This window comes from Eschrichtius robustus, chromosome 3 (assembly GCF_028021215.1).
Source record: "Eschrichtius robustus isolate mEscRob2 chromosome 3, mEscRob2.pri, whole genome shotgun sequence".
In the NCBI taxonomy this organism is placed as follows: domain Eukaryota; kingdom Metazoa; phylum Chordata; class Mammalia; order Artiodactyla; family Eschrichtiidae; genus Eschrichtius; species Eschrichtius robustus.
In genome coordinates, this window is record NC_090826.1 from 80,343,898 (window position 1) to 80,367,943 (window position 24,046).

Below are 24,046 nucleotides of genomic sequence, written 5' to 3' on the forward strand. Positions count from 1 at the left end.
GATCCTAAACAAAATACTAGCAAAATAAATCTATAACCTACTAAAATGATTATGTATCATGACCATTTGAGATTTATCCCAGGAATTCAATGGTAGTTTAATATAAGAAGATCAACCAATGTAACATACCACATTATCAGACTGAAAAACAAAAACCAATAGAGCATCTCAATAAAAGCAGAAAAAGCATCTGACAAAATTATACACCCTTTCACAACAAAAACACTTAATAAAGTATGAATATAAGGGAAGTTCCTCAACCTGATAAAGACCATCTATGAAAAACCCACAGCCAACATCACACTTTATAGTGAAAGACTGAAAACTTTCCCACTAAGATCAGGAACAAGACAAGGAGGTCTGTTCTTCCCACTTCTATTCGACATTGTGTAACAGGTTGTAGTTAGGGCAAACATGAAAGAAAAAGGAATAAAAGGCATCCAGATCGGAAAGAAATAAACTATCTCTACTTGCAGCCGACATGATCTTATATAAAGAAAACCCTAAATAATACACACACACAAAAAAACCTATTAGAGCTAATAAACAAGTTCAGAAAAAATTGCAATATACAACATGAATACAGAAAAATCAGCTGCAATGAAAAATCTGAAAATGAAATTTTTAAATTCCATTTACAATAGCTTCAAAAAGAATAAAATACTTGAGAAAAATTTAAATAAAGAAGCAAATTAATACACAAAAAACTAAAAAACATAGTTAAAGGAAATTAAAGAAGACATAAATAAATGAAAAGACATCCTGTATCCTGTGTTCATGGTCTGGAAGACTTTATATTGTTAAGATGGCAATACTACCACCTAAAAGCCATCTACAGATTCAGTGTAATCCTCATCAATATTCCAACAGTGTTTTTGTCAGAAATAGAAATGCTGATCCTAAAGTTCATATGAATTTGCAAGGGATCCCAAATAGCCAGTACAACAATCTTAAAAAAGAAGAACAAAGTTAGAGGACTCAATCTCCGAAATCAAATCTTACTACAGAGCTACAATAATAAATGTGGTACTGACATAAGGATATACCAATGGAATAGAATTGAAAGTATAGAAATAAACCCATTCATCAATAGCCAACTGATTTTCAATAAGGGCACTAAGACCACTGAATGGGAAAAGTCTTGTCTCTTCAACAAATGATGCTGGGATAACTGGATATCCACATCCAAAGGAATAAAGTTGGACTCCTACCTCACACCATATGCAAAAATTAATTCAAAATAGATCAAAGACCTAAATATAAGAGCTAAAATTATAAAACTCTTAGAAGAAAGCATAGGAATAAGTCTTCGTGACCTTGGATTTCACAATGGATTCCTAGATATGACAAAAGCAACAAAAAACAAAACAATAAATTGGACTTCACCAAAATTGAAAACGTTTGCCCATCAAAGGACATTAAGAAATGAAAAGACACTCTATAGAGTGGGAGAAAATATTTGCAAATTATTTTTCTGATAAGGGTCTAGTCTCCAGAATATATAAAGAACCCCTACAACTCAACAACAAAAAGATGAACAATCCAATTTTTTAAATGGGCAAAGGACTTAAATAGACATTTCTCCAAAGACAATCTATAAATGGCCAAGAAACACATGAAAAGATGATCAACCTCACTAGTCATTTAAGAAATGCAAACCAAAACCACAATAAGATACCACTTCATACCCACTAGCATGCCCATAATCCAAAAAATGAAAAATAATAAGTGTTAGCAAGGATACAGAGTAATAGGAATCTTTGTACATTCCTCGTGGGAATATAAAATGGTGCGGTCACCATGGGAAAGTGTGGCAGTTGCTCAAGAAGTTAAAACACAGAATTATCACATGACCCGTTAATTCTACTTCTACGTATATATAGAAAAGAATTAAAAACAGATATTCAAACAAAGGTACACAAATGTGCACAGCAGCACTATTTACAATAGCCTAAAAGTGTAAGCAACCCAAACGCCCATCCACAGACCAGACGAATGGATAAAGAAATTAGCATAGTCATACAATAGAATGTTTCTCAGGCATAAACAGGAATAAAGTACTCATCTGCTACAAAGTGGTTGAGCCTAAAAAACATTATGTGAAATAAACATGACACAAAAGGTTACATACTGTATGATCTTATTTACATGAAATATATAGAATAGGGAAAATCACAGAGACAGAAAGCAGATTCATGGTTGCCAGGGGCTGGGAGGAGGGAGGAATGAATAGTGACTGCTTAATGGGTACAGGATCTCCTCCTTGGGAGTGTCGAAGTATCTTGGAACTAGTTAGAGGTCATGGTTGCACAATATTGCAAATTCACTAAAAGTTCACTGAATTTTATATTTTAAAATTAATAATTTATTTTAGGTGAATTTTACCTCAAAGGAAAAAAAGCAATTGCATTTCTATATACTAACAATGAACATATAGAATCTGAAATTAAAATCACAATACCACTAATGATCAATCCAAATAAAATGAAACACTCAGGTACAAACTTAACATGCAAAATATCTGTATGTTGAAATTACAAATGCTGATGAAAGAAATCAACCTAAATAAATGGAAGATAGATTGAAGACTCAATATAGTAAAGATTTCAATTTCATCCTTCCCAAATCAATCTATAGGTTTAATGCAAATACTATCAAATCCCAGGAAAGATTTTGGTGGATACATGTAAGCTTATTTTAAACTTTATATGAAAAGATACAGGCCTTAGAATAGCTAAAACAATCTGTAAGAATAAAGTGGGATGAATCATTCTACCCTAAATTAAGGCCTACTATACAGCTACAGTAGTCAAAACAGCATGGTATTGGATAGACATATAGATCAAAGGAACAGAACTGAGAACCCAGAAATAGATCCACACCAATATGCCCAACTGATTTTCGACAAAGATCCAAAAACAGGTCAACAGAGGAAAGGTAGCCTTTTGCAACAAAATGGTGCTAGAGCAATTAGATGCTCATAGGTAAAGAAAAAAAAACCTTGAATTAAGTCTTACAACTTGTAAAAAATTAATTCAGAATGGATCACTATGAACTTGGATGTAAAATGCAAGTCTATAAAACTTTTAGAAAACAAAACAAAACAAAAAACATCTTCGGGATCTAGGGTAAAGAGTTCTTAGACTTGACACCAAATGCACAATTCAAAAAGAAAAAATTGATGGGCCTCTCAATATTTAAAACTTCTACTCTGCAAAAGACCGTGTTAAGAAGATAACACAAGCTACAGAACAGGAGAAAGCATTTACAAGCCCCGTATCTGACAAAGGACTAGTGGGTAGAGTATATAACTCTCAAGACTCAATATAAAAAAAACAAAAAAACCCAATTAGAAAATGGGTGAAAGACATGAACGGATATTTTGCCTAAGTGAATATAAAAATGCAAATGAGCACAGGAAAAGATGTTGAGCATCATTAGCCGTTAGGGAAATGCAAATTAAAAGCACACAGATATCACTACGCACCTTTCAAAATGGCTAAAAAAAAAAAAAGTGACATCTACCACCTAATGTTGGCAAAGATGTGGAGAAACTGGATCATTTATACACTGCTAGAAAACAATTTGGCCATTTCTGACAAAACTAAACATGCAACTAGCATGCAACACAGCAATTGCACTCTTGGGCATTTATTCTATAGAAATGAAAACTGATGTTTACATACAAACCTATACACAAATGTTCATATTAGCTTTATTCATAATATCCCCAAACTGGAATTGACCCAGACGTCCTTCAATAGGTGAATAAAATGTGGTACACTGATGCCGTGGAATACTACTCAGAATAAAAAGGAATGAACGAATCAATGTACACAGTAACTTGTATGAATCTTGAGGGAATTGTGCCAGTTGAAAAAAGCCAATACCAAAAGGTTATATACTGTATGATTCCATTTGTACAACATTCTTGGAATGACAAAATTATAAAAATGGCAAACAGATTACTAGTTACAAGGGATTAGGGGACCACGGGAAGGGAAGCAAGTTGGCTATAAAAAGGCATCCCTCGGGGTTCTTGTGAGGGAAGTGTTCCATAACTTGACTATATCAAAGTCAGTATCCTGAGTATGATATTGTATTGCGGTTTTTGCAAGATGTTACCATTAGGTAAAGGGTACAGGGATCTCTGTATTATTTCTTTTAACTGCACGTGAAACTACAATTACATCAAAATTAAACTGCCCTCTTCAAAAATGCCAAGATCATTAAAGAGAAATAAAAGATGATATAAAGGACATTACTGAAACAACTGGTAAAGTTCTAACATGAGCTATGGATTAGATAGGACAATAATACTGCACCAATGGTACATTTCCTGACAGAGTCCTTATTTTTAGGAAATAGATACTGAAGTATTCACAGATAAATGGACATGATGTCTGCAAATTAGTCTCGAATAGTTCAGGAGAAAAATGACAACAAATAAATACTTGTATAGATACAGATAAGGAAAACACAAATAAAGCAAATGTCGCAAAATGTTAACTGGTGAATCTGGGGATGAGTACAGAGGAGCCCTTTATACTATCTAGTAACTTTTCTAAGTGTGAAAGTGTATCAACATTAATTTTTTTAAAATTATCAATGAAAAAAATAAAAAATAAATAAAATTACCAATGAGAGTAGGTGGGCAACAACACTGTATTATTGCTCCAAAATAATATCTTCTTATGAGGGTGAAGGAGAAATGGGTGAGAGTCTAAATGAGATAAGACTACATATTTGATTACAGCTTTTTATACACGGTTTCTTTTCTTCATAGCAAAATTATTCCACAGCTCTTATGAGAGGCAGCATACAAAGCCTTTAAGAGCACAAACTCTGAAGCTAGACTACCTGATTCAATTCTCAGCCTTTCCACTGCTAAGTCAATTAAATTCATTTTATCCCAGTTTCTTTACCTGAAAACTGAGGATTGAGTTGATATTTCATAAAGTGCTTATAACAATGCCTGGCATATAGTAAGCACTATATAATGTTAAATAAAAGAAATCTGGGCTTATCATGGTTTTGGTTTTAATCAATCAGATTAAAAAAATCTGCTTGTTTGTCAACTGTGGAGACAGTAAACACTATATAAACTTTTGTTTATGAAATAAATCTAAGGTTATCATAGTTTTAGTTTTCATCAGTCAGTCAAAAAATATAAGAGCCTATCACCTGCCAAGGGTACTGTAGGAGATGTTATTATTTAGTATCTTATTTATTATCTTGTCATGCTTTTAAGTCATTGAATCAATAGGTTGTTCAGTTTACAATCATCACAGATATACAGAGAAAGTAACTTCCTAGGGACTATGTCCTCAAGAAAGAGCCAAGATTTAAGTTGAACTTTCTTGGATGAGTTAAATTTCAAGGGTACAGATGAACTGAGGATGAGAGTGGTGATATGAGTAACTGTGAAAGTGTCAGGATTTTCCAAGAACAATGATAATCAATTAGGCTACAGCAAAATGTTTATTTAAAAAAATAGCAGGAGATGAAACATTAAAGTTGACTGGAACATGAATTTGAAAGCTCCTGAATGTAAGATCTAAAAATTAAAATTTATCCTTAAGGAGTTGTTAAATGTTTTTTTTTTTTGAGCAAATAATGTAATTAGGGTAACTTCCTAAAAAACTGAATCAAATGATCTTACAGAAATAAAATGAAGTGAGCAAAGACATATCATTCACAGATGAACACAATAGAGAGGATAAACAAAACAGCAATGGGAATGGAAAGGAAAGATACACATTACACTGACAAGGTAAAAGCAAAAAGACCTAGTAACTGACCAAATCTTTAAGACAGAAAGTAAGCAATGTAAATATTCAGAGGGATTTTGGTCTCAATGACGAGAATGGGGCGCTAGCAAGAACAGGTTTTGAGAGTAAAGGTGACTAATTCAGTTTAAATATGGTGATGTTAGAATACACAAATGAAAGTATCCAAACTGATTGTGTTTTTAGTAGAAGACCTGTTTCAATAATGTCATTAAAAATATTTCTGATTAGGGCTTCCCCGGTGGCGCAATGTTTAAGAATCCACCTGCCAATGCAAGGGACATGGCTTCGAGCCCTGGTCCGGGAAGATCCCAAATGCCGCAGAGAAACTAAAGCCCATGCGCCACAGTTACTGAGCCTGCACTCTAGAACCTGCGAGCCACAACTACTGAAGCCTGCGCGCCTAGAGCCCGTGCTCCACAAGAAGAGAAGCCACCGCAATGAGAAGTCCACGTACTGCAACAAAGAGTGGCCCCTGCTAGCCACAACTAGAGAAAGCCCGTGCACAGCAATGAAGACCCAACACAGCCAAAAATAAATAAATTTACTGAAAAAAATACTTCTGATTAGAAAGTGAAATATGTTTGTTGGAATGGAAGGAAGGCAGTATAAATATGAATGGTTACAGGGTTAATTTAAGGGGGGAAATATTACTCAAGTGAAAGAATAATCTTTTAAGTTGGAAGAACTAACTTGTCTGACATGCCTGTCATTTGACTAAAAATAAAATTTGATTAGATATTAAACGTTATATGTAAACACTGACTGATTATTCAACAAATGTTTATTGAGTTCCTCTGTGCCAAGAACGGCTCTAGATGGTGAGTATACAATGGTGAACAAAGTAGGCAAAGTCCTACTGTCACATATACCTTTTTTCCTAATGATTTGCTGAATCACAATTAACCTACAGACCTCATGACCAGGACTTCCCTGGTGGTCCACTGATAAAGAATCCACCTTCCAATGCAGAGGACATGGGTTTGATCCCTGGTCGGGGAACTAAGATCCCACATGCCGCGGGGCAACTAAGCCCGCACACCACAACTACTGAGCTTGCGTGCCTCAACGAGAGAGCCTGCATGCCACAAACTACAGAGCCCACGCACTCTGGAGCCCGCGCACCACAGCTAGAGAGAGAAAACCCACATACCACAACTAGAGAGAAGCCTGTGAGCCACAACGAAGAGCCCGTGTGCGCTGCAATGACAGATCCCGCATGCCTCAACGAAGCTGCTGCGTGCCACAACTAAGACCAGACGCAGCCAAAAGAAAGAAAGAAAGAAAATAAATTAAAAAAAAAAAAAAAGACTTCATGACCATTTTAACCTAATCTTTGTTACACAGGCAGGAAAATAAATTATCAAATATCAGAGTTCATATTTAGCTAATATGTATTAGACACTATTAATGGAAATCCAAGATTTAACACATTTAAGATATCCTTAGGCTATTCAAGTATCTTTGGTAAGACTATTGCCATCAATAGTATGATTAATTGTTCATTAATGGTATTAAATCTTGTTTAATTAAGAGTAAGCAGAGACTAGAATCTAATAAAAACAGCAGCTCATAAATTTATATGGAGCAACTCATTTTCAACAATCTTTAGGTCAACTGAATAGCTCATATATAAAGATGCTTTGCAATATCTTGCAGAGAGATATCAAAACAAAAAATAAATTTGTGAGATATTATGAAGATTTAATGCTGATGACTCTCCGATCTCTTTAAGTTACAGGTCTCTTGCATCTAACTGCCACCTGACATTTCCACTCAGATGTCTTGAGCTACTTCAAGCTCAATATAGCTAAAATTTAGCTCTTGTTCTCCATAAACCTGCTTCTTCTCCACAGTTCCTATCTGTGAATATCGCACTACTGCCAGGCCAGAAACATGGATATCATCCTCAACTCCTTCCTTACTCTCCTACCACCAATTCCTTTACAATTCATCACCAAAGCTGATCTATTTTCTTGTCTAAATCTCTCTCAAATCCAACTACAGCTTTTCCATTACAACCACTCTAAAGCCAGGCCAGCAGCCTCCCCCTACAAACGGGTCATCCTGATTCCAATCTAGCTTCTCCACTAATTTGTTCTCCATTTTAATTCTCCACATTTCTAAAACCCTGATCTGATCACATCACGTCCTCACACTTAAACTCCTTGAATGGCATCTCATTACTCTGTTAATCCAACTTCCTTAAAGTGACTTATAAGACCTTCAATAAAATAGCTCAAGCCTCCCTCTGTCTTATCTCTTGACACTAGCCACTCCTCTCAGCCTCACTGCATGTAGAACACTACACTCAAGACGTACCATATTTCTTTCAGTTCCACCAATCTTCCCTTTCTCTTACCTCTCATCCTTTCCATGTGCCACTTCCTCTACTAACAACAGTCTTTCCCCAACTTTTTATCTAGACAAATCACCAAAAGTTCCTCCAAGTTTTAGTTCAAGTGTCACTTCTTCTGGGAGGCCTTTCCATATTTCCATTTAGTTATTCAATAAATCTTTATCATTTAATAAACATACTGCCCTAAGTGCTTATATATCAATAAATAAAACAGACACGATCTTTGTAATCCAGGACACAGACTATCACAACATTAATCACATTTGATTGTAATTACATATTTAGTCATCTTTCCTCCTCAGACTAGTAACTAGTATCAAGTATGAGCTACAACCAATTTAACTATAGCAACCAGTTCATAAAACACTGAATGAATCAACAAAACATTAAACAAATATTTACCATCACGTGACAGGCCCACAGTCCTCAGCCTAGCTAGAAGACTCTAAAAGGTTTCAAATGTCTGCTTTAATGGTCATCTCAAAAGAACAGTAGATCAGAGGTCAGAAGAGACAGACTATGCTAACATTAGTTTGTAGCAAACTATAAAGAAATTCATCATAAGAAAATATTTATCCTAAATAAATAGCTTTATTAAGGGAACAAAGACAAATAATCTGGTTATTCAATATTAAGTAACTGAAGGCAGTACATAAAATATGAAGGTATGTTAATTGATGGATTTAATGATTAAAAAAATCTTTTGCAAATTATATGTTCTCAATGGATTAAGCTATGATGAAGGTGATATTTCAAGCCTTTGAGAATCTCACAAAGAAATGCACAGTCAAATAAATACCACTTTTCAATGATCAGACTGGCAAAGATTTAAAACACTGGTTAATATTTAGCAGGGTCTGGGAAAACAAATATTCTCAAAAACTGCTAATAGAATATTAAGTGGTACAATCTCATTTGCAGTATATATATCAGAAATTAAAGTGTACACATCCATTGACCCAGTAATCCACTGCTACAAGTTATCCTATAGACATTCTCACACAATCACAATGATATAGTTAAGAATATTTACTGCAGCACTGCTCATACAAGCAAAAAAACCCCTGAGATTTACCCAAGTATTTATTAAGAAGGAAACAGTTATATTACATGTAATGCATATATGAAAAAAATGTCCAAGACATATTGGAAAACAGTGACAAAACAAGGCAGAATACATACCAGCCATTTTGGATAACTTATGGGGAGTACAGGGCTGAGCGAGAGAGGAAAGTTTTACTCCTTATTTTAAATATTTCTGTACTGTCTGCTTACACATATAAGCATATGTGGCTTTTATATAAAAAGATAAAGCTTTGAAAATACTAAATGTTACTTGGCAATATATTTGGAAAAGGTTGAATGTACATTGTGCAATCTAATCTAGAATTAGAAACAAACAATTTCATTAATTAAAAAGTTTTCGGGCTTCCCTGGTGGCGCAGTGGTTGAGAATCTGCCTGCCAATGCAGGGGACACGGGTTCGAGCCCTGGTCCAGGAAGATCCCACATGCCACGGAGCAACTAGGCCCGTGAGCCACAACTACTGAGCCTGCGCGTCTGGAGCCTGTGCTCCGCAACAAGAGAGGTCACAACAGTGAAAGCCCTGCGCACCGCGATGAAGAGTGGCCCCCATTTGCCGCAACTAGAGAAAGCCCTCGCACAGAAATAAAGACCCGGGCTTCCCTGGTGGTGCAGTGGTTGAGAATCCGCCTGCCAATGCAGGGGACACGGGTTTGAGCCCCGGTCTGGGAAGATCCCACATGCCGCGGAGCAACTGGGCCCGTGAGCCAGAACTACTGAGCCTGCACGTCTGGAGCCTGTGCTTCGCAACAAGAGAGGCCCTGATAGTGAGAGGCCCGCGCACCGCAATGAAGAGTGGCCCCCGCTCTCCGCAACTAGAGAAAGCCCTCGCACAGAAACAAAGACCCAACACAGCTAAAAATAAATAAATAAATAAATTTTTTAAAAAAAAGTTTTCTTTTTCACAGTACAACAAACAGAAGCACATCTACAGTGCTACTAAAGAATGGAAGCACAGAAAGGTTAATTTGGAAATTAATGAAATTAAACTAATGTAAGACATTCATAAAGAACTTTAAATCCCTGGATTCAGGAATTCTGCAAAATAAAAAAGCTTAGCAGCATCTGACTGTGTTAAATATTGAAGTACAAAATGAAGAGGAAGTGTCTGAAAACTGAGGTATACCTGTCAGCCTCTGAGAAGAAAAACTAGTCTAAACTCTCTTAGAGACACATAAGTCAAGCAATCTCAAGTGTAAACTTCTCTCAATACTCAAATTTTATCAACAAGAGAACTAAACACACTTTACAGCCAGGATGAGATAAAAGAAATAACCAAGGTTCTACATTTGATAAGAATCTGTGCCTAAGAAAAATCCTTACAGGAAGACAGAAGGAACAGCATGAGATGGGGTCAATGCCCAACTCTGTGTCCAAGCTTTATGGTAGAAGCTGCAGAGAGGGAAAGCAACAAATTGATCCCAGTGGGGAAGAACCTTTCCTTGCTCTGGACTTGCTAGAAGGCAATAAAGCTTCAGGCATAAAAACCGCCCAGGTGACTACGATAGCCAACCCAACTAGCCCAATTCCAAACCTCAAAGAAGAAAACTAGCGCAAAATGCTTTAAAATTGTTTTAAAGTTTCATTTCTTAAGAAAGCATATTGTTTATATAAATTACAGATCTATAATGATAAAACATAATCTTTAAAAATACTTCTCAGCAAACAGCAAGCTTCCTAAGCTATAGGAATCAAAAATGTTACCATTCCAGACTATGATTCAATTTTTTCCTCCACTCCAACAGTTTTTTACCCCCAGGAAAATGAGGAAAAGTTTTCTTCACTTCTTAAAGATGTGACCAGTCTTCTTAATCTTCTACTTGTATTAGTCTAACACATCTTTTAAAATCTTTAAATGAAAGAAATAACTAGTAGGAACTCACAAAGAGAATACTTCTAGTAGCAAATACTCCAATTTCCATAGCATGGATTAATGCCTTTATTTGGAAAGAGTAATCAAAATCAACGACACTCAATCTTCCTTAAGGTCTGGACTAAGAACATTATTAGCCATTTTATTCCATCTGGACTGAAAGAAGACTAGGAGGATATTTTATTTCTCTTTCCAAAATGCCTATAATGCTACTTTTGGATTGCCTTCATTGGCTCCTTCCTATAGTCCAACAGCAACTGAAGTGCCAATGCTCTCATCCCATTCCAGCCAGTACTCTGAACCCCTAGTGTTAGAGAGAGAATTTTGTTGGCTGTTCTATGTTTAACAAATCACTAAATACACACAGTACTCTGGCACTGTGCTACTAAGATAAATAAGATATGGATGGTATCTACCTTCAAAGAGCTCACAGCCTAGTAAGGAAAACAGACTACTGCAGTATGGCCAGATCTGGCTCAAAGGACAAGATGATGCTTGAGATGGACTATTTCAGGAGATTAGCTGACAACCGGGAGAAAATATATTGGCAGTTGGGGAGGCAAGGGGGTAGGAAAGAGTGACAACATATACATAGAACTAAAACTAACACTATGTACATCATACTTGGTTTATTCAGGTAATTCTAGGCATTCTGGAATAGCTGCAGTGAGATCATTATATACCATGTTATGAGTTTACATTTTATTGTGCAGGCAATGGGGGACAATGAAGGAGACAACTAGACGAAGGAAAGCAGTGTAGAAAGTTGGCAAGTGAGGTCAGAGACATGGAGAATACAATAAACAAAATTATAGAGAAAATACATAAAAATTTGTATTATGTTCATACAATGGAATATTACTCAGCAATAAAAAATAATAAACTACTACTGGTACTCACAACAACATGGAGGAAACTCAGAAATATTATGTTGAATGAAAAAAGCCAGATACAAAAGAGTACAAATTATATAACTCTATGTACATAAGTTCAAGAACAGGCAAAACTAAGCTATGCTGACAGAATTCAGAAAGATGCTTACCTTGGGGGAAAGGCTATTGGATTGGAAAGGAAAGAGCACGAGGAACTTTCTGGGACAATGACAGTGTTCTACATCTTAAATTACATGCTGGTTATACATGTGAACATATACATTAAAAACTCATTCAGCTCTATACTTTAAATTTCGCACATTTTACCATACATAACTTAATAAAAATGTAAATTATACCTTAACCAAAAAAGAAAAGTGATATATAATTGTGCTGGAATAAAATCGGAATAAGTTAAACCAGTGTCATCCCATGAGCAATATCTAACTTGTAAGAAATCAGAACAAACATTCTAATAGACACCATATTCAATTAGCAAACAAAAATCACTAAAAGACTTTAAGTACAAAAATCTAGCTTGGAAAAGTCTCAGTCGGAGGATTAACCAAGATGGCGGAGTAAGAGGACGTGCTCTCACTCCCTCTTGCGAGAGCACCAGAATCACAACTGGCTGCTGGACAATCATTGACAGGAAGACCCTGGACTTCACCAAGGAGGATACCCCACATCCAAGGACAGAAGAGAAGCCACAGTGAGACGGTAGGAGGGGCGCAATCAGAGTAAAATCAAATCCCATAACTGCTGGGTGGGTGACTCACAGACTGGCGAACAGTTATACCACAGAAGTCCACCCACTGGAGTGAAGGTTCTGAGCCCCACGTCAGGCTTCCCAACCTGGGGGTCCGGCTACGGGAGGAGGAATTCCTAGAGAATCAGACTTTGAAGCCTAGTGGGAATTGATTGCGGGACTTTGACAGGACTGGGGGAAAAAGAGACCCCACTCTTGGAGGGCACACACAAAGTAATGTGTGCATCGGGACCCAGGGGAAGGAGCAGTGACCCTGGTGGAGACTGAACCAGACCTACCTGCTGGTGTTGGGGGGTCTCCTGCAGAGGCGGGTGGTGGCTCTGTTTCACCGTGGGGATAAGGACACTGGCAGCAGAGGTTCTGGGAAGTTCTCCTTGGCGTGAGCCCTCCCAGAGTCTGCCATTAACCCCACCAAAGAGCACGGGTAGGCTCCAGTGTTGGGTTGCCTCAGGTAAAACAACCAACAGGGAGGGAACCCAGCCCCACCCATCAACAGTCAAGTGGATTAAGGTTTTACTGAGCTCTGACCGCCACAGCAACAGGGAGGGAACCCAGCCCCACCCATCAACAGTCAAGTGGATTAAGGTTTTACTGAGATCTGACCGCCACAGCAACAGTCAGCTCTACCCACCACCAGAGCCTCCCAGCAAGCCTCTTAGATAGCCTCAACCACCAGAGGGCAGACAGCAGAAGCAAGAAAAACTACAATCCTGCAGCCTGTGGACCAAAAACCACAGTTACAGAAAGACAGAGAAGATGAAAAGGCAGAGGGCTATGTACCAGATGAAGGAACAAGAAAAAACCCCAGAAAAACAACTAAATGAAGTGGAGATAGGCAACCTTCCAGAAAAAGAATTCAGAATAATGATAGTGAAGATGATCCAGGACCTCGGAATAAGAATGGAGGCAAAGATTGAGAAGATGCAAGAAATGATTAACAAAGACCTAGAAGAATTAAAGAACAAACAAACAGAGATGACCAATACAATAATTGAAATGAAAACTACACTAGAAGGAATCAATAGCAGAATAACTGAGGCAGAAGAACGGATAACTGATCTGGAAGACAGAATGGTGGAATTCACTGCTGCGGAACAGACTAAAGAAAAAAGAATGAAAAGAAATGAAGACAGCCTAAGAGACCTCTGGGACAACATTAAACGCAACAGCATTCGCATTATAGGGGTCCCAGAAGGAGAAGAGAGAGAGAAAGGACCAGAGAAAATGGTTGAAGAGATTATAGTCGAAAACTTCCCTAACATGGGAAAGGAAATAGGCACCCAAGTCCAGGAAGTGCAGAGAGTCCCATACAGAATAAACCCAAGGAGAAACACGCCGAGACACATAGTAATCAAAGTGGCAAAAATTAAAGACAAAGAAAAATTATTGAAAGCAGCAAGGGAAAAATGACAAATAACATACAAGGGAACTCCCATAAGGTTAACAGCTGATTTCTCAGCAGAAACTCTGCAAGCCAGAAGGGAGTGGCATGATATACTTAAAGTGATGAAAGGGAAGAACCTACAACCAAGAGTACTCTACCCAGCAAGGATCTCATTTAGATTTGATGGAGAAATCAAAAGCTTTACAGACAAGCAAAAGCTAAGAGAATTCAGCACCACCAAACCAGCTCTACAACAAATGCTAAAGGAACTTCTCTAAGTGGGAAACACAAGAGAAGAAAAGGACCTACAAAAACAAACCCAAAACAATTAAGAAGATGGTCATAGGAACATACATATCGATAATTACCTTAAACGTGAATGGATTAAATGCCCCAACCAAAAGACATAGACTGGCTGAATGGATACAAAAACAAGACCCATATATATGCTGTCTACAAGAGACCCACTTTAGACCTAGGGACACATACAGACTGAAAGTGAGGGGATGGAAAAAGATATTCCATGCAAATGGAAATCAAAAGAAAGCTGGAGTAGCTATACTCATATCAGATAAAATAGACTTTAAAATAAAGAATGTTACAAGAGACAAGGAAGGACACTACATAATGATCCAGGGATCAATCCAAGAAGAAGATATAACAATTATAAATATATATGCACCCAACATAGGAGCACCTCAATACATAAGGCAACTGCTAACAGCTATAAAAGAGGAAATCGACAGTAACACAGTAATAGTGGGGGACTTTAACACCTCACCTACACCAATGGACAGATCATCCAAAATGAAAATAAATATGGAAACAGAAGCTTTAAATGAAACAATAGACCAGATAGATTTAATTGATATATATAGGACATTCCAGCCAAAAACAGCAGATTACACGTTCTTCTCAAGTGCGCACGGAACATTCTCCAGGATAGATCACATCTTGGATCACAAATCAAGCCTCAGTAAATTTAAGAAAACTGAAATCATATCAAGCATCTTTTCTGACCACAACGCTATGAGATTAGAAATGAATTACAGAGAAAAAAACGTAAAAAAGACAAACACATGGAGGCTAAACAATACGTTACTAAATAACCAAGAGATCACTGAAGAAATCAAAGAGGAAATAAAAAAATACCTAGAGACAAATGACAATGAAAACACGACGACCCAAAACCTATGGGATGCAGCAAAAGCAGTTCTCAGAGGGAAGTTTATAGCTATACAAGCCTACCTAAAGAAACAAGAAAAATCTCAAGTAAACAATCTAACCTTACACCTAAAGAAACTAGAGAAAGAAGAACAAACAAAACCCAAAGTTAGCAGAAGGAAAGAAATCATAAAGATCAGAGCAGAAATAAATGAAATAGAAACAAAGAAAACAATAGCAAAGATCAATAAAACTAAAAGTTGGTTCTTTGAGAAGATAAACAAAATTGATAAGCCATTAGCCAGACTCATCAAGAAAAAGAGGGAGAGGACTCAAATCAATAAAATCAGAAATGAAAAAGGAGAAGTTACAACAGACACCGCAGAAATACAAAGCATCCTAAGAGACTACTACAAGCAACTTTATGCCAATAAAATGGACAACCTGGAAGAAATGGACAAATTCTTAGAAAGGTATAACCTTCCAAGACTGAACCAGGAAGAAACAGAAAATATGAACAGACCAATCACAAGTAATGAAATTGAAACTGTGATTAAAAATCTTCCAACAAACAGAAGTCCAGGACCAGAGGGCTTCACAGGTGAACTCTATCAAACATTTAGAGAAGAGCTAACACCCATCCTTCTCAAACTCTTCCAAAAACTTGCAGAGGAAGGAACACTCCCAAACTCATTCTATGAGGCCACCATCACCCTGATACCAAAACCAGACAAAGACACTACAAAAAAAGAAAATTACAGACCAATATCACTGATGAATATAGATGCAAAAATCCTCAACAAAATACTAGCAAACAGAATCCAACAACACATTAAAAGGATCATACACCACGATCAAGTGGGATTTATCCCAGGGATGCAAGGATTCTTCAATATACGCAAATCAATCAATGTGATACAGCATATTAACAAACTGAAGAATAAAAACCATATGATCATCTCAATAGATGCAGAAAAAGCTTTTGACAAAATTCAACACCCATTTCTGATAAAAACTCTCCAGAAAGTAGGCATAGAGGGAACCTACCTCAACATAATAAAGGCCATATATGACAAACCCACAGCAAACATCATTCTCAATGGTGAAAAACTGAAAGCATTTCCTCTAAGATCAGGAACGAGACAAGGATGTCCACTCTCACCACTATTATTCAACATAGTTATGGAAGTCCTAGCCACGGCAATCAGAGAAGAAAAAGAAATAAAAGGAATACAAATTGGAAAAGAAGAAGTAAAACTGTCCCTGTTTGCGGATGACATGATACTATACATAGAGAATCCTAAAACTGCCACCAGAAAACTGCTAGAGCTAATCAATGAATATGGTAAAGTTGCAGGATACAAAATTAATGCACAGAAATCTCTTGCATTCCTATACACTAATGATTAAAAATCTGAAAGAGAAATGAAGGAAACACTCCCATTTACCACTGCAACAAAAAGAATAAAATACCTAGGAATAAACCTACCTAGGGAGACAAAAGACCTGTATGCAGAAAACTATAAGACACTGATGAAAGAAATTAAAGATGATACCAACAGATGGAGAGATATACCATGTTCTTGGATTGGAAGAATCAACATTGTGAAAATGAGTATACTACCCAAAGCAATCTACAGATTCAATGCAATCCCTATCAAATTACCAATGGCATTTTTTACGGAGCTAGAACAAATCATCTTAAAATTTGTATGGAGACACAAAAGACCCCAAATAGCCAAAGCAGTCTTGAGGCAAAAAAATGGAGCTGGAGGAATCAGACTCCCTGACTTCAGACTATACTGCAAAGCTACAGTAATCAAGACAATATGGTACTGGCACAAAAACAGAAACATAGATCAATGGAACAAGATAGAAAGCCCAGAGATTAACCCACGCACCTATGGTCAACTAATCTATGACAAAGGAGGCAAAGATATACAATGGAGAAAAGACAGTCTCTTCAATAAGTGGTGCTGGGAAAACTGGACAGCTACATGTAAAAGAATGAAATTAGAATACTCCCTAACACCATACACAAAAATAAACTCAAAATGGATTAGAGACCTAAATATAAGACTGGACACTATAAAACTCTTAGAGGAAAACATAGGAAGAACACTCTTTGACATAAATCACAGCAAGATCTTTTTTGATCCACCTCCTAGAGTAATGGAAATAAAGACAAAAATAAACAAGTGGGACCTAATGAAACTTCAAAGCTTTTGCACAGCAAAGGAAACCATAAACAAGACGAAAAGACAACCCTCAGAATGGGAGAAAATATTTGCAAACGAATCAACGGACAAAGGATTAATCTCCAAAATATATAAACAGCCCATTCAGCTCAATATTAAAGAAACAAACACCCCAATCCAAAAATGGGCAGAAGACCTAAATAGACATTTCTCCAAAGAAGACATCCAGACGGCCACGAAGCACATGAAAAGATGCTCAACATCACTAATTATTAGAGAAATGCAAATCAAAACTACAATGAGGTATCACCTCACCCCTGTTAGAATGGGCATCATCAGAAAATCTACAAACAACAAATGCTGGAGAGGGTGTGGAGAAAAGGGAACCCTCTTGCACTGTTGGTGGGAATGTAAATTGATACAGCCACTATGGAGAACAATATGGAGGTTCCTTAAAAAACTAAAAATAGAATCACCATATGACCCAGCAATCCCACTACTGGGCATATACCCAGAGAAAACCGTAATTCAAAAAGACACATGCACCCGAATGTTCATTGCAGCACTATTTACAATAGCCAGGTCATGGAAGCAACCTAAATGCCCATCAACAGACGAATGGATAAAGAAGATGTGGTACATATATACAATGGAATATTACTCAGCCATAAAAAGGAACGAAATTGAGTCATTTGTTGAGACGTGGATGGATCTAGAGACTGTCATACAGAGTGAAGTAAGTCAGAAAGAGAAAAACAAATATCGTATATTAATGCATGTATGTGGAACCTAGAAAAATGGTACAGATGAGCCAGTTTGCAGGGCAGAAGTTGAGACACAGATGTAGAGAATGGACATATGGACACCAAGGGGGGAAAACTGCGGTGGGGTGGGGATGGTGGTGTGCTGAATTGGGCGATTGGGATTGACATGTATACACTGATGTGTATAAAATTGATGCCTAATAAGAACCTGCAGTATAAAAAAACAAACAACTAATACTAAACTTTCACTGGGTTATTTGTATGGAAATATGTTAATATAAATGTTTCAGACATTACATGAAATTTCTAAAAATCTTATATTTGTATGTGTATGGAAATATGTATGGAAATATGTTAATATAAATGTTTCAGACATTACATGAAATTTCTAAAAATCTTATATTTGTATGTGTATGGAAATATGTATGGAAATATGTTAATATAAATGTTTCAGACATTACATGAAATTTCTAAAAATCTTATATGTTCTGGTATAATGTTATATGTAATAATCCTAGTTATTACTTTAAAATGTATATCTCAGAAATAACTAATTTTCTTGTCAACTGCATTATTATGAACTTTCATCAAATTTTTAACCGTGGTCATTTTTAAGTCTTTTGTCATTTACAGACAGTTCTGGGTGTACTCTGATGATTTTGCAAATATGTTCCTATAAAAGGGTTTCATCTTCAAGAAATTCATGGAAAAGACTCTGACAAGTACAGGTTTCTGGTAACTGACTGTACTGCTGAACTGAATGAATAAGCATTTTCAGAACTGTAATGAAAAACTGATGAACTCATAAAAGTGCTAACAAAAGATCAAGATGAAAAAAAAAATTAATTACATGGGACTGAGTGAACTGATGAGGATGAGTATAATTTTTGTGACTTTCTGTCTGAATTAAAAAAAAAAAATCCCACAAGGACTCAGAGGCAAAGAATATACAATTCAATTTTCACTGCAAAGTAAAGGAGCTGTTACAGTGGAGGATTACTGGACAGAATGTCAATATTATGACATAGTATGAGTGTGTTTCATGTTTGGTAATTGCAATCATTGTTGCTTTTGTTGTGGTCATCCATGTACAATGCTTGGTGTCAGTCTATTTATCTCTTGTAAAAATAAAATACAGTGTGTGTGTGTGTGTGTGTGTGTGAAAAAAAAAAAAAAATCTAGCTTCTTCTCCCCTTCAGAAAGATATTTAGGCAAGTGTTCCTTATAATAAATGCTGTGAAAATAAAGTTTCTAAAGAAAAAGAAATAGCTCACTATTAACCAAAAAATAAAAATTTTCTAGACAGCAGTACCTGCCTTATAGGCGGTACTATAAAGATAAATAATGCGTGAGAAGCACTTAATACAATAAGTATTCTCCAAACTACCACTACTATTATTACTACATAATACCAATAAAATGGAAACTTTCCTTCAGATTATGCCTAAACCACTAATTGAGAATACACTATTTAACTGCACATTATTCAACTACAGCACCTCTCATCCTAGGCTTTTTTTTTTTAACCATTGATCAGCAAGTTCTTGACAGCTGAAACATCTAGTTAGATTTAGAAAGACCCAAGTTAACTGCAATGTATTCAAAGTATTCTTTTTTAATCTGTTTATATCCTGAAGCCATGTTCACTTACCAACAGATAGTAAATGCACCTTTTTAACATTTCAAAAACTTATATTATTAAAAAAGCAATCTTTCACATATCAGACCAAAAGTACATGATCACAATTCAATTTTCTGAAGTCAACAGTCTTAAAAAATGAAAATAAATCAGAATGCTAAATTAGAAAAGTCATTCAGTAGAGATACAAAAAATATTAAAACAATCATTTATAACTCTGAACATTATATTAACATAAAGAAGTCATAATTTGGCAAATTTAAACAACTGTAGAAGTGCTTTCTTTGTTAATGGAAATAAGAAAGTAAAATTCACAAAAGCAAAGACTACTCAAGTACTATAACCCACTAAGAAGGGAACACTGAAGCAACCTAGCAAATCTCTTACTGAACTGGTTTCCGAGCAGCTAAACCAAACATCAACTTGATTTCTGAATGTGTTTAATAGTCACTGGAAACTGCATACTTTAGTTTCACAATTTGACAGCTGTATTTTCACTTCCATCAAATCAACTGGACCAAGTGCAGTTGGTTCAAAAAGTTGGTTCTTTGTATTTCAAAATTTAATTTAAAAACTCATTGATTTTGGATTTGGAGGCACACTTTTTAAACATAAATTTTTCGTATTATTCCTACTTTGATATGTAATACTTAACGAAGCTGTCTTCTACTTACCTTGATTTTGTCTTATTAACATCTCGTTGCAAGAACAATCTCATTCGAAATTAAATCAAACCTGAAAGAATACATGTAAAGGCAATCATTTAGTTTTTTTCCTTCAGGTATGAATAAATACATCTATGATACACTATTCTTTTAAATTAAAAAGTATAAATTGAATTATTACAGTAACCTTCAGGAAACTATTGCTAAGTACCATTTTTTGAGGAACAATCATCTATTCAAATGAGAAACAAACTTTTTAGTTCTCTTGTTTTCGTTAATATTAATAGTATGGCAATAGCATAATTAAAATTATTATTTGTTAATAAAACACACACTTCTATCTATATCAATGTTTATCTAATATTATTACATACATACCAAAAAATACACCAAAAAGTTGAAGAAAAAAAAAACCATGAGATGGCATAAAAGTGTATGTTAATAGCCATAATAATGGCTAACACTGATTACTAAATGCCAAGGAAGATTATTCTAGAGAATAGTGTATACTGATAATCTCCTGCTTCCTCAATTTAGCCTTCAATCTAGTATAAGATGACCTCCACCCCAACACTCAACTGAAAATTTACTTGTCAAAAATCTACCCACCCCTAATTTTATCACACTTCACAAATGCTGCAACTCAATATATCTTACCCTGAACTCTACACATCACCTTTCCCCCATTCTTAAAACCAGCCTGTTACTCTTCTGAATTTTTATTCTCAAAAAATGGCACCACCATATCTACTACTATTCTCACCTAGATTACTGTAACTGTTCTATTTCTAGACTCACTATCCTCTCAAATTCATCCTTCCCAAAACTATGTAAGTAATCATTTTGCAATGGCTACCCTGAAGACATCACATCTATGCCTCAAGGCCTTCAATAGTACTCATCAATGACCTAAGCCTCATCTATTTATCCCCAATCTTTACTCTCCCCTTCACTCCACGTTTCTACTATACTAAACCCCTTCAACTCCCAGAAGAGCCCATATGCTCTCTCAGCTTTCATGCCTTTTCACATGGTGAACTATACCTACTTTCTATCTCTCAACCTTGCTAACACCTTTCTACTAGTTTTTCGATTATTTAGCTCAGTCACCCTGGCAGATCCTTCTTTAACTTCTTCAACTATGTAAAGCTGTGTTTCTCAATTGTTATAGCAACTAGTGATAGCTCTGTATCAATTCTGTTTACCTGTGTGTTTTCTGAGCTACAATGTGGACACACTGAGGAAAAGAATTCATTTATCTCACTTCAGCACTTTCACTGGATAGCACATAATAAAAGCCTAACAGTGTAGGCAGAATGAAAGATTAGAAATTTTGTATTGTATCCCCAAATGTACACAGGGATATAGAAGATAAAGTAAAATTCAGGCTAATGAGTTCATCCATATTTTCAAGGACTAGAGAAAAAATTCATATCACTTCTGGATCCCAGTAACATTACTTTATAAAATGACTACATCTAAGTAAAATACAACTGACAAAAATTAGCCCAGTGCAACCTTTTATTGAGTAAATGAATTAATTTCACTGATTATCAGTACCAAGATTTGGCACTAAATGTTTGTATCTCTACAGAAAACAAAGTCTGTGGACAATAAAGCCTAGACTAGTTTAAGTATTAGCATTAAGCAGAAAAGCTTTGGAGAGGATAGGGAATATGGTTTTAATACTGTCAATAATATAGAAAAGTGGTTCTCAAACTTCAGTGTGCATTGGAATGACCCAGAGGGCTTGTTATGCAGAGATGGCTAGGCCCTACCCTCAAAGTTCCTGATTTGGCAGGTCTAAGATTGCAGCCTGATCATTTGTATTTCTAAGTTCCTAAAGTGATGCTGATGCTGATACTTCTGGGACCACCCACTGAGAACACAGGCCTACAGTTTTTTGCATAATGTCTAGAAGAGATGAGAATATTCTGCCACCCACTGCCACCAGCCTTTACCCACCCAGAACTAGATACTGAGACCTATTACAAACGAAACTATAAATCAAAGTGGGAACATCAGAAGTCTACTATGAGTTGCTCAGTATGAGAGGCTAAAAAATGGTCCTACAAAAGATATCCACATCCTACTCCCTTGAACCTGTAAATTTTACTTTATGTGGCAAAAGAAAAGAAGTGTCTTTACAGATGTGATTAAGTGAAAGATTTTGAGATGGAGAGATTATCCTGGATCATCTGGATGGGCCTGAAATACAATCACATGTATCCTTATAAAGAAGGGGACATGGAGACATCTGACTATACACAGCGAAGGTAAAGACAGAGCAGAAAGAGATTTGAAAACACTGGCCTTGAAGACGCAGCCAAAGCCAGGAATGCCAGCAGCTACCAGAATTGAGACAAGGCAAGGAACAGATTCTCCTATAGAGTCTGGAGAGAGATCATCACTGCTGACACCTTGATTTCTGCCCAGTGATACTGACTTCAGACTTCTGCCTTCCAGAACAGTGATAGAATTAAGTTTCTATTATTTTAAGCAACCTAGTTTTTGATAATTTGTGAGAGCAGCCTAGGAAACTAATATATTGATGATGGCAGGTTCTCTGGGAGATAAATCAGAAGCACTACATAAAAGATGTTACGGACTGAACTGTGTCCCCATAAAATTCCCATGTTGAAGCTCTAACTCCCTACGTAACTGTATTTGGAGATAGGGCCTGTAAGGAGGTAATTAAGGTTAAATAGGGTCATAAGGGTAGGGCCCTAATCCAATATGACTGGTGTCCTTATAAGAAGAGACAGAGACACCAGGGATACAGGCTCAGAGGAAAGGCCGTGAGAAAACAGCCATCTGCAAGGAGACAGGAATCAGTGGAAACCAAACCTAACTCTCAAATCTTGGACTTCTAGCCTCCAGACCTGTGAGACAATAAATTTCTGTTGTTTAAGCCACCTTGTCTGTGGTTTTTTATTATAGCAGCCCTAGCAGACTAATACAAAAGGATATACATGTTTGCACAACAAAGTGAATGTACTTAATGCCACTGAGCTACACACTTCAAAATGTTTAAAATGTTAAATTTCATTATATATACATTTACCACAATAAATAAAACAAAAGCATACACAAATACTACACACAATAACTAACTTTGACTTTAGCTGTTTAATTTTTTTATCTTGTTCTGCTCACAGTTATATTTCAAAGTCTGGGGGAAAAAACACACTTTTAATTATATCTGTTCCCCAAAGAGACAAACCAGGCCATTTCAAACACTATATTTTTTAAAAAGGTGTATTTTATAAGGAAGTTTGATAGAAAGTGCCTTTGAAATCCATACCTTAAAAGTATAATTAGGATATTCTTTAGGTGAATACTGGAAGGGGGATACAGAAAAGAGAAAACACTTAAAGTCACTGATATAACTGGTTTTACCTCAAAAGGTACATTTTAAGAGAAAACTGCAAACTAAAATATCAAATATATCCTCCCCAAAACCCATAATCCCAGTCTAATCATGAGA

The 24,046-nt window shown here is 36.2% G+C and overlaps 1 protein-coding gene across 12 annotated transcripts in view; it reads right to left on the minus strand.

Annotated features, from left to right (window-relative positions):
- The window catches only part of ZNF644 (zinc finger protein 644), a 127,765-nt gene that overhangs the window by 72,511 nt on the left and 31,208 nt on the right, over positions 1–24,046 (minus strand). For 9 of the 12 annotated variants that reach the window (XM_068540280.1, XM_068540268.1, XM_068540270.1 and 6 more), the window contains one exon: positions 20,569–20,629. The exons of 2 other annotated variants lie outside the window; for them this stretch is intronic. In XM_068540280.1, coding sequence (XP_068396381.1) covers positions 20,569–20,612 — 44 coding nt within the window. In that variant the 5' untranslated portion in view covers positions 20,613–20,629. Of the gene's footprint in view, positions 1–6,942; positions 7,039–20,568; positions 20,630–24,046 lie in introns of those variants that run through there. One more of the 12 variants, XM_068540278.1, reaches the window with a different exon arrangement.